At 42.2% G+C, this 12,662-nt stretch overlaps 1 protein-coding gene across 1 annotated transcript in view; it reads left to right on the forward strand.

Annotated features, from left to right (window-relative positions):
• Nucleotides 1-12,662, forward strand: part of STAG1 (stromal antigen 1) — a 2,620,144-nt gene that overhangs the window by 1,205,157 nt on the left and 1,402,325 nt on the right. Inside the window, exon 11 of the mRNA XM_044070350.1 lies at nucleotides 8,238-8,352. Within this exon, the coding sequence (XP_043926285.1) occupies nucleotides 8,238-8,352 (115 nt within the window). The remainder of the gene's footprint in view (nucleotides 1-8,237; nucleotides 8,353-12,662) is intronic.

Consider the following 12,662-nt stretch of genomic DNA (forward strand, 5'->3'; position numbering starts at 1 on the left):
CTATATGTGCTTCCCACCTTTGGGCTTGGTCTTAAATCTGTCTGCAGTGTCTATACACCTCTGTACGTCATATATTTGCCATGTATCATATCTGCCACATCTTCCGGGTCAGTTGTTTTTTCCCCTAACTTGGATGTGTTTTTTTGCGCTCAATGAGTAGAGTCGCTGACTCTTTCTAGGAATGGAATTCTTGCTTTGTTACTTCTCATAAGGATAGCAGAGTATGCAGAGTCACAGTTTACCCCCCCCCCCCACCTCAATTAGGTCTTCACCATCCTGAGCCTGATACTAAGCTTCACCTTGGGAACATTGTTGTTGACTTTTGAAAGGACAAGTTATTTGATGTGGTAATACATTGCAAGAACTTACCGATCAGCAGTACATTTTACAGGGCTGCGCATGAGAACGTTACAGATGAAACCCTCCACACCGTGAAACTAGTGCTGCCATAGTCTCAAATATTTATTGTGCTTTGTCAGTTTATTTCTTTAGTAGTGAATCCTCTGCTGTGTCTGGACAAACTTATGTTCTTTACATCTCTGTTGCTTCTCTTCTGCATTAGTGTGTACATTTGTAAGAACTTTGAGGGCATTGGATTCCATTCTATCTTACCTATACAGTTTAATCTGGCATTTAGATAAAAATACACTTTGATGTATATACAGCATATGGCAACGAGGGAGCTCACTTTTTAATCCTTGAATCTCTGTCTGTCTTGGATGTGGATTGCAGGTAGCAGTCTTCCTCTCTCTCTTTTTTAAATACAGTGCTTCCTTTGGAGGTTTCAACAGTTTGGTGGGCATAGTCACTGAAGTCTCAGTAGGTTATGAATTTATGTATGTGTGCTATTTTAACATCAAACTAGGGGGTATTTTTTAGAAATGGAGCACTTGTTTGATTTGCTTGCAGCAGAGTGAAATTCAAATCTGAATGTTTGCTGTTTCAAGACATCATTGCGCTTTAGTACCTTTTAGTGAGATTGAACTTGTCTTTTTCCACCTCTACTGTAGAAGGTTTGTTTTCAGGTATAGGATGAAAGAGACAGACAATGACTCCTATTTTGGTAGCTTCAGATTAATTTTGTCTTGCTGTAGAAGCTGACCTATTAGTTCAGACAATTTTTTTTTTTCCCCAGACAATGGTATGCCCTCCAGAACCATGTATGATTAAGTTACACGCTTACCTCTGAAGTAGTAGCAGGACTGGAATCTGATTGTTTCCAGGGAGCCTTTCTGTGGTGAACCGAGAGTCTGCTCAGGTTGCTTCTTGTGAAGAATCCCAGCGTTTGCTCTTTGAGCTCTGGCGGAAGGCTTAGGTGCCTTTTCCTGTGGATAAAGCATGGTTTTAGACAGCTTTTGTTTCCTGTTTAGAAGTAGGTTCACTATTAGATCAGGTTGATACTTAAACCCACTCCTGGGATAAAACTGACACTCACGCCTCTCTGCCTGAGAGTTGTTTTGGTCTTTAGAGGATGTTCTTCGTGTTTCGCTGTTGCAGTCATCACATTTGGGTTGTCTGCCTGCAGGTAGCCCTCATTTGGCCTGAATACCTGAGTCTTGGGATTTCTGCGTTGGATGCTGTCGCTTCTTCCATGACGTCAGGTTGTCAGGGGTATAAAACATGCAGCCGATGCAGTTACATCAGCTTTTCTTGTTGTGCAGAGTCCGAAGCCGAAGCAGTTTGCAAGTTCCGGTCGGCCGCCTCCTGAAATTTTCGTTTTTCAAGTTTCAGACCTAAAGTCTTCTAAAAGATAAGTACCCCGTTGGGGATCCTTTTTTCTTGCGCTAACCGATGTCAGAAAAAAATTAATTGTCTTGCCTGTGGAAAGCAAAATACCTCACAGAGATTTTCATTCTTACTGAGTCACCTGTTTAGGCTTAGACATTGAAGTTCCTCGCTGTCGGTTTTGTGCCTTGTTCAACTCCCGAACTATTTGTCCTTGGGCTATTTTTGTTGCTAAATTCTTTCTCTCTCGTTCTCCGTATTCCGAAATGGCTTTGATAAGCCATCCAACTACCGATTTTCCGAAAAAAAGTAAGGATAAAGACAGAGACAGACCGCATAGGCTAAAACTGCCAATGACGCTTCCGTTAAGCTAGTCCCCAGTCCGCCAGTACTCAGGGGCTTTCTCAGCCCCTTATACCCACTTCTACAGATTTGCAGACCTCTACTGAGACCCATTCGGAGTCCGGTATGCCACGAGATGCTTTTTCGACTATGGAGCCTGCAGATGTCTCTACCTTGGATGGGTCCGGAGCTGCTGTGCAGGTACCGGCTTCTGAGGGTGTATTCAGGCCTTGCAATTTTCATATTAAACCGACGACTTCGTTTCAAACCAAAAATACCGAATTTCTCAGACCCAGAGTTCGCACTAATCCTAGGAAACCGACGACCAAAGTGAATTCTCAGGCCCACATGCCACAGAAACAAATGCTTAGAATGGCTGAAGGCCTTATTACTTTAATTAGGGGAAGCCAGCCTTCCCCCTCAAAAAGACCCAAGAACTGATTTTCCTTCTGATTCTTCAGATCATGAGTCCGATGACGCTGACCCTTCTGATTACCAGGACACATACCCTTATCTACCTATGAGGATTCTGATGCAGAGGATTCCATTTCCTCTGCTTCCCCACCAGAAGATTTTTCTTTTGGTGAAACCCTGCATACCCTTAGAGAGCATTTCCACTGGGAGTGCCAGGACTACCCGCAATCCAAAAAGAGACTCAGGGAATTTTTAAAATTGCCTCACCACAGGCATCTAGCTATCCCTCCTGTTCTGGAAATTGTAGATGATGTCTTCATGGAATCCAGCCTTACCCCTGATACTTTGCCTCCAGCTCTCAGGACACCTGACAGGTACTACAGAGTACCTGACTCCCACAAATTCCTTTTTAAGGATCCTGCTGTGTATCTAGAGACCATTTCCCAAGGGCCTAAAGGCATTAAGGCTACAACAGCCAAAAACCCTACCCCTTCGGACAGGGATTCCAGGGCTTCAGACAGATGGAGTAAGAAGGCATACACCTCTGCTACTTTTGCCATCAGGGCTTTAAATTACCTGTTTCATGTGTTAAAGTATCAGCAACATATTATGGAGCTAATTAAACCGAAAATTACATTGATTCCTGATTGTGCAAAACATAAAGATTTACAACAGTTAATGCATTCGGCTAACCAAGTTGGCAAACATACTTTGCAATGTGGTTTTGATACCTTAGAAGCATCTTGCAGGGCTGCTGTCACAGGGTCTGTTCTTAGAAGGCATGCTTGGTTTAAGGAACAAATCTTGCCAGACCATGTCAAAGCAAAATTACTAGATGCCTCATTAAACCAAGAACATCTGTTTGGCACTAAAGCAGAAGTCATCCTCAAAAAGATGGAGGAAAAAGCTAAATCTATGCAAACTATTAAAGATTTCCTACAGGTACAGCCACCTAGATTCAGTAGGCATTGGCCTTTTCCACTCCCTCCCAGACCATTCTCGGCAGTCTCAGAGTACACACAGATCTAAGCAATGGAATGCTCCCACCTCTAAAACAGGGAGTAGTAAGCCACTATCGTATGGTAAAATTTCAAAATGACTTTTCCTTAACTCTTCCAAGCGTTGCCCAAGTACTTGCACCCTTAGGAGGAAAACTAGCCCTGCATACAAAAAACTTGGGAGTACATTACCCAGGACAGATGGGTCTTCAAAACATTGTATCCCAGGGATACAGATTCTACTTCCGCTCACTGCCAACCCCAAGCGGATGGCCAGATCTCCCCCCAAACCAGTGGGCAGAGGCCCAAAAGCAAGTACTTTCTCTTCTCAGTATCAAGGCTGTTCAGCCTGTCCCAGCAGAGCAAAGGGGACAAGGTTTTTACTCCAGACTGTTTCTGGTACCCAGAAAAGAAAACTATTGGCGCGCTATCCTAGATCTGTCTGTTCTCAACACCTTCCTGGTGGTTCCATGATTCAAAATGCTTACTCTCCAACAGCTGCTTCCTGTGCTAGCCAAGGACTCCTGGCTAGCCACCCTAGACTTAAAAGAAGCTTATCTGCTTATCCCCATAAGGGAATCTTGCAGGAAATATCTAAGTTTCAGAGCAGGCTCTATGCACTATCAGTTTTCTGCACTTACCTTTGGCTTATCTACTGCGCCCAGGGTATTCACAAAATGCCTAGCTCCATCCATTGCATATTGCAGGCAGAGAAAAATTCAAATTTACCCATACTTGGACGACTGCCTGATTCAGGCGGACAGTCAGGAATTGCTACTCAAGCACCTGACATTTGTAAAGAGACTTCAAACTTCACTGGGGTACACCATCAATGAAAGGAAATCACATCTGGTAACCAGCCAACAAATTGTATTCCTGGGAGCAAGCTTGAACACAACTTCCCAGATGGCATTCCTCATTCCAGAAAAACAAATTTGTTTGACAAACTACTTCAGTCTACTGGCCACCAAAACCCAGCTATCTGCAAGAAAAATACTGCAAGCCCTAGGGTTCTTGGCCTGTTGCATTCTGCTAATTTCATATGCAAGACTGCATATGAAGAAACTTTATTGGTACTTAAAAAGTCTCTGGTGTCAACGTTCTCAGGACCTGGAAACAATGATTACTATCATTCCTTGCCTAAGGATAGAGTTCCTTTGGTGGGCAGAGGCCTGCTACCACAACAAGGGACTCCCTTTCACTCAACCCCCTGCCGCCCAAACCCTAACAGACGCATCAGATGGAGCCCAAAGCAAATGCACCTGCATTTAAATCAAAAAGAAAATGTTAGCAGTACAGAATGCGCTTACAGCCTTCAAATGCCTTATTCTTCCAGGGCAACTATTGATAAAGACAGACAACACCACAGTTATGTGGTACATAAACAAGCAAGGGGGGAACCCATTCCTACCCACTCTGCAGGTTAGTCGTGGCTCTGTGGAACACAGCCTTGAGCAATCAAGTGCACCTGCAAGCTCAATTCCTGCCAGGCAAACTATATTCACCGGCAGACGACTTGAGCAGAAATCTAATGGACACACGAGTGGAAACTGGAACCCAAATCATTCAAGCATCTGATCCACAGGTGGGGGGGCACCAGAGGTGGACCTCTTTGCTTCACCTCAGAACTATCAAGTGAGCAAATATTGCACCAGAACTCCCCACAGCAAAGCATGGAAGGTGAATGCCCTGTCCTTTACATGGGAAAACCTCTCAATTTATGCCTTTCCCCCTCTGCCCCTCCTCTCGAAGGTTCTACTAAAGATCAAACAGGACAAGCCAAGGACAATCCTGATTGCAACAGACTGGCCACGCCAGCACCAGTACCCACTTTTGCGCAGCCTGACAGTAGTGCCACCATGGCACCTGCCTCAGACCCCTTCCCTGCTGTCCCAACAGAAGGCCAGATTTTGCATCCTCAGCTACAAACCCTGAATCTAGCAGCCTGGCTCATCCCCTGAACCCATCACCAGCAACAGTCAGTAAACAGGTGCTGGATGTCATCCTTGAGGCAAGGAGGCCTAGTACTAGAAAATTCTATTCAGAAAAGTGGAAAAGATACTGTTCTTGGAGCCAGTCTCAGGGAATGGATACAAGTGTGCCCAGCTTAATTCATATACTAAGTTACTTAACAGAAATGCTCCACAAAGGCCTATCCTTCTCTTCAATTAAGATTCATGCCTCTGCCATCTCAGCTCATTATAATACTGAGCCACCCCCTTTTCTCTCATCCTCTGGTCAAACAGTTCCTGAGAGGAGCCAAAAATTTAAGACACCCCCCCCCCAGGAGAGCTCCCACTCCAGGCAGGGAACTTAAGGTTGTATTTGAAAAACTCACGCTTCCACCCTTTGAACCTGCTGCTACAGCAGAGTTAAAATTCCTCTCCTGGAAAACAGCTTAACTTCTAGCCAGCATTTCAGCAAGAAGAGTGTCTGAATTGCAGGCCCTTACGGCCGTGGAACCCTTCATTATCTTCCATGCCGACAGGGTTTCCCTCAGGGCTAACCCATCATTTATGCCCAAGGTGGTATCTAATGTGGCTTTAAACCAATCCATTTATTTGCCAACCTTTTTCCCTAATCCTCAGAATAGAGGGAAAAGGATCCTGCACTCCCTGGACGTGCACAGGCAGCTTAGGTTCTATCTGGACAGGACTAAACCTTTCGGAAAATCTGGCCAGCTGCTAGTCAGCTTTGCTACAGGGGCAGAGGGCAAGGCCATTTCAAAGCAAACCATTTATAAATGGATAGCACACTGCATCAATTTCTGCTACAAACACCATGAGAAACCTACCACACAGGGGATCAGAACACATTCCACTAGGGCTACATCAGCCTCTACAGCATTTATCAGGGGAGTCCCTACCGGGGGCATCCTTGAAGCTGAAACCTGGAGCTCTGTACACACTTTCACCAAGCATTACCACTTACCTATCTTTTCTAAATTCAGAACTGGATTTGCCACAGCAGTCTTATAGGGCCTGCTTGCCAGTCCTAATGCTTCTCGACTGCCTCCACCCATCTTCAGCTTTGGGAATCAACCCAAATGTAATGACTGCAACAGTGAAACACGAAGAACATAGTACAGTTGTGTACACTTACCATAAATGTAGATGTTCGAGTGTATTCACTGTTGCAGTCCTGGTTACCCTCCCTCCAGCCCCCTGACTTCTCTATACTTCTACCTATCCTTTTGTTTGGCCATATCTTAAAACATTGGGGGCATTCTACACCAGGTAATTGCTTCCTATTTTGGGGGCTCCTGACATCTGGGGCAAGAAAAACTGATGTAATGGCGTCTGCTGCATGTTTTATACCCCTGACGACCTGACTTCATGGAAGAAGCGACAGCATCTGACGCAGAAATCCCAAGACTCTGGTATTCAGGCCGACTGAAGGCTTACCCTGTAGGCAGATAACCCAAATGTGATGACTGCAACAGTGAATACACTCGAACATCTACATTTATGGCAAGTGTACACGGCTGTACTTTCTCATTTGTGGTGTCTGTTCTAGTGTAAGGTGCCTCTCCTGCTACTTATTTTCCAGCATACGTTTTTCTACAGTCACAAAAGTATTCAAGTACTAAACTTCTTCGTGCAACTCCATTTCAGAAAATTAAATTAGTTGTCTCATTTGCTAAAGGAAATCAAGGGAGTCCAGTCAATTAAACAGATCATATGTGAAAAATTACTTATTGTATACCTAAGTGTTATGCTGTGAGAGAGATCCCAGATCCTTTTAAACCCGTTTAGCTCAGTCAGTCGTTTCACCTACTTAGTTCAGTCTGAGGTGGTTGTACTTTTGTGACCTGAATTGCAAATCATATTTTTGTAATGCATAATTTGGAAGTTCACTTCAGTGGCAGGGGTGACTTTTGGATGTTATTTTTTAGTCTCTTTATGCAAGTTGCTTTCCATGTGAGTACCCAAACTCTGCTCATCCCGAAAGCTTGAAAAGGATAGGTTAGTTGCATTTCATCTTTACTAACATTGAATCCATGACAGTGGTGTTGGTGAGTAGAGCAGCAACCCTCACTCTGTCCCCTTAGATTGTCTTATCTTCAGTAAGTAGATTTTTCTGAACAATTTGAATGTTCTCACAGAGACTTCTTTCTCCTTCACTGCTTTCCTTCTTTCAAGAAAAGAATTGACACTTGGGGGGGGGGGGTCCATCTTCTGTTATGTCAGTGTTTCCTTCAGTGACTGTATGGATCTCATAAAAGAGAGAAGGGAGAGCAAGAAGTAAACAGGGAGAGAATCATGAACATTGTTTGAGGAGTCTATTGAACCAGCAAGAATAATCTGCAGAAGATTGTTTTGTCTGATGTGCCTTTTGAAGGTCTGCATTTGCTTTCTGTATAGTGTGAATGTTTTTTTTTTTGTTGCTAATTTTGTTTTACTTCCTTTTGTTTTGTACTGGTAGGCATTTGTTTTATATGCGTTATGACAGTAATATGAAAGTGATTCACAGTTGCTTCAACTGCATTACTTAATTCTGTACCAGTAATAATTACAAAGTTGAACATTTTGTTTGTATGTATGGCATCTAGCCCCTTTCTGTTGAACTGGGATACTTTCATTAAGTAATACTAATTAAATATACATGCTTTTTATACTTGAAACTTACCACCAGCTCCACAATGTTATATTTTTATATTCTTACTTGTCTATTGTAATATAGCAGGACTTCACAAGAAACATTTTGGAGCTTTATTTCTTGACTGGTAACAGATGTATGGAAAATATTCTGTTTTAGGTTATTCAGCAGACATGACCCACTAGCAGAAGAGGCACTGGCTAAAAGGAGAGGGCGTAATAGTCCAAATGGAAACTTGATCAGAATGTTGGTGCTCTTTTTCTTAGAAAGTGAGGTAAGAATGTTGGAATTTTTCTTGCTTGCTTTCAAAAATGTGGATTTTTTTTAAAGATGCATTAGCAATAATGACATAAAAGCAAGTTTTACAACCTAAGATCAAGTAGATTGGGCTACATTAGTGTAGACATTAGTATGGCTGCTGTTATGGGGGTAGCTCGGTCTCTGTAATCTTAGGAAATCAAAGCATTTATTTAAGATAATGTGAGGCACTTTGTTAATATTTGGAAAGCAAAATGTACTATTGAATGAGCTGATTAGGACACTAAAACATTATTCAAATACACTGTAACAGTAAAACATTCGAATGTAGGCCTTGTGTGAGAGTTTGTAGGGATTCCATTGAAAGAACATGTAGGTCAGCAATTTCACATACATTTCTTTGCTAAATAAGTGTTATCACTTTGGGTGCATGTTAAATTAAGCAATTGCACATGTTTAGAAGTAGCAGAGGATGGAAACATTGAGGAAAATCTTATTACTGGTTAACAAGTATCAGTATACATATAGGTGTAGTTGTGCTATAGTCATGAGGATTTCTTTACTGCATATTTTTCTTGCCCTAACACTTTGACAGTCAGCTTACCTTCTACTGAGCTTTTCTTTCTGCCCAAGTTATTTTGCTATATAATGATAGTTTGATTGGAGCCAAGTAGTGGTGGTCCATCAGCTGCTTGGGTGAGCATTTTTTTTCTTTAACCCCCATGCTCCTTGGCAGCCTTAGAAGTGCTAGGCCTAGGCATGTGTGTGTTTACACACACACACAAGCACACCTAGTGCACAAGTAATACTTGATGAGTCAAAACTGACCCATTATTTTTACTGCTGTTTTGTACTAGTTTTTTTAGCACAGTGGCAGACACTACTTCTTTCCATACTTGATTGGCAAGCCGACATCTGCTGGTTGCTCTCATCCCTTCCCTCCAGTCCGACGCAGTTTGAGGTTGGGTCAGCTGAGGACAACCAGGACTTCATCCTTCTCCACCTCAGAGCCAGGTTGTTATGATGAAAAATGGCAAAGAAATGTGATGTTCATCATGCTATGCTGCTGCAGTCATCACACTTGGGTTATCCTGCCGTCAGGCGGTCCCGCAGTCAGCCTGAATTCCAAAGCCTTGGTCCGGCGTCGGTTGTCGTCGCTTCTTCCCTGACGTCAGTGCGGCAGGGGTATAAAAGAGGCAGCCGACGCCATTTTCTTCAGTCTTTCTTGCCGCGCGGTGCCTTAAGCAGAAGCAGTTCGCAAGTGCCAGTCGGCCAGCTCCTGAGATTTTCGAACAGAATTTCAGCCGAAGTCTTCTGAAAAATGGCAAAAAAATGTGTTTCTGCTCCCTACCAAACGCACTGCAGTCTTGCGGTTGCACTTTGGCCATCCTGTCATTCTTCACACTTGGATATAGTGCTGAGGATAAGAATTTGTGTACATCAGGTACTAAGAGTATGAAGGTTCCCATATGCAGGCTTCTGTCTACAGAGCTATAGTCCAAGCAGTGTATCAGTGCCACCCACTGTTATCAGTTTTCTTTCCTTTGAACAGAGCTGCAGTTGTGTCAGAGTAATTTGAAGCATTGTTTCTGTTCATCCTTTTTTTCTTTTTTGGTCCTATTCATTGTCCGACTAGTTGTCCTGTATTCCTGTATTTCAACCCAGCATACCATTGAAAATTACATTGTTGATTAGATCTTTTTTTATAATCCCGTTATTACCTGAGCCCTGGTTATCGGTCTTGCTGCTTTAAAAATGAGAGCTTCTCGCATCTTGATACTTCTGCTGAAAAAAGTGCTGCACACCTTTGATTCATCTTCTGTCCAGATTACATCATCAGTCAGCAAATGCATAGTTTTGGAGAAGAGGAAAGAAGGTAAGACAGTTTATCCTTGGAGTAGCATGTCATGGCAGAGGAAAACGGGAGATAGAGTAGATTAAACATCTTCCTTCTATTTTTTTTAAGCAAGACCGTGGGCCTGCTTCATTTTATTTCTCCTTCTGGCAGTGGTGATGAACTGAAGTACCCAAGTCATGCAGGTGTCAGCTTTTGTTTTCCCCAACTCTGGCTCAGCATTTTCCCTTTTTATTTTTGTTTATGTTGACAGCTAGGTGCAGAACATCTTAGTGGTTTGGACAGATTCAGGCTTGTTTGAACTAGTCTCACTTATCTCATACCCCAGTGGGTTTTATTGATAGCACATATTCCTTCAACTATTGCTGATCATCCCACATCTGGAGCAGTAAGCCTTGGAATTTTTCATATTCCCCTATCTTTTGCATGTTCAATTTGCATCAGTCTGGGAATTTAAACCGGCACCAGTCCTACTGTAACACACACACACACAGGCCAGTGTTGTCCTGTTGACGTTCGTTAGATATTGTCATGGGTCCTCCAGTCAGTTTAGCTGATGAAAAGTTTGAAGAAATTAGTCTAGTTTCTAAGACGTGGAGGGTATAGTCTTGGACAACGAAACTTCACCAACACCACAGAGGTGCATACACACACAGAGGTCTCCTCCTAAACGTCAACAACAAAGTACATAATCAGTGTACTACTGGTATTGATCTTGGTTTAGCATGCCCCATAGTATTTCTAGATTTGGCTAAAGCTTTTGTGTGTTTGCCACATTTGTGATTTGTTGAACACAACTTTCTTTCTGCATCATTCCTGCTGGATCAACAGATAAGCAGATGATTGCAAGGTCAGATTTTTCATCGTAATTAGCAAAGACTTTTGCGACATTAATCGTTACTTACCTAAATTTTTAAGTTTGGTTTCAGAAGCTGGTATATCTTTTAGCATAGAAAAAAATGTAAAATATGCTTTGGCAGACCAGAAGTCAAGATATCTGTAATCTTACAAGGCATTGTCATGGGCGAAGTAAAGGACTGCATTGATTTAGGAATTAATATCTCGAGTACTTTATCTTTCTCAAATAAGCTGACATCATAGTGAATAGGTACATGGCAAATGAGTTACCTGCTTTTCAAAAAGTATGTAAAATATATACTTAATTTATATAAGACTTGCTTATGGTCAATTTTTGAGTACAACTCTCTCTGTATTTATTCATCAGGACATCTGATGAGACTTGAGAAGGTCCAGACGAAATTTCCAAAAGGAGTAAGGACAATATCTACTTTGACCTATAAGGAAAGATGTTGTCACTTAAAATTGTACACTTTGCACGATCATTTCCTCAGTATAGCAGTAATTTGCTTATAGAGTGCTCGATTGTGAAAAATTAAAGTTGTGTAAAACATAAGGGATTTACACTACTGATAAAATTTAAATGCTGAACAGCAAACAAATCCTGTCCATTCCTTTTTCCTGATCATATTGATGGGTCTTCAGGCTGCTTGTTTGATCTGAGCCATCAAAGCTAGTGATCCGGCCTTGAGCTCCTCTTAACTTTTCCATCCCACAATGCACCTGCCCTGTCTTCTCTGAGGTTTTGCTTGAAATTTTGGATTTGGACATGATTCATGAAGATGTCGCAACTATGTGCTCCTTGCCTTCTTTTTTTCTCAGTATTTTCAGGATGTTTGCTCAGGATAGTTATGCTGTTGTATTGAGGATTTGTTGTTTTTTTATCTTACTAGAGTTTGAGTAGTATTTTTGGCATAGGTCCAGAGTTGCATTTCTCCCACCGACAAAATTTGTCACTGGGCCTTCTCTGTGTTGCTTGTTCTTAATCTTGGATACCTCTTCTATGTTTTTCCTTTTTGCTCTGTCTGTGTTTTTTTGGGCGTAGTTATAAATTGTCAGTCCTTTCAGTTCATCATGAAGGATGAAGAAAAGGGAGAAAAGAATTTAAAGAAGTGCCATAAATGTGGCCATAACATATTCCTGCAGGATAGTCATGAGCTATATGTTTACTACTTTGGGCTTAGAGCACCTAAACATGGAGTGCTGCTTTGTAAGGCCTTTGGCCAAAGGGCTTTATCTGACAAGAGCAAGTTTGTGATCAAGGGCCTTCTTCCTCCTGATGGAGAAAAGGCCAGGAAATCTAGCAAAAAAGCATAAGTCTTGAGATAAGCAGGAGAAGGAGATTAACCAAAAAAGAGGAAAGCTGATGAGGCTTTGTCATCAGTATCAAATTTGGTGACACAAGTTTCTTTGTATATTTTGGAGTTAGTGCTTCGTGCTGCAACTACAAATTACTCTGGTCCTATCTTGATTAAAGATGTGTCACTGAAGTAATAACCAAGTAGACCCTGTCTAGAGCATGAACACTCCTGCATATAGTTGTGACCTCATTCAGGTCACTTAAGTCTTTCAGAAGTGCCTTGGATATGGAGTTGGACCATATGATGAGGGCA

The sequence above is a fragment of the Protopterus annectens genome, chromosome 4.part1 (assembly GCF_019279795.1).
Source record: "Protopterus annectens isolate FY-2018-M chromosome 4.part1, PAN1.0, whole genome shotgun sequence".
Taxonomy (NCBI): domain Eukaryota; kingdom Metazoa; phylum Chordata; order Ceratodontiformes; family Protopteridae; genus Protopterus; species Protopterus annectens.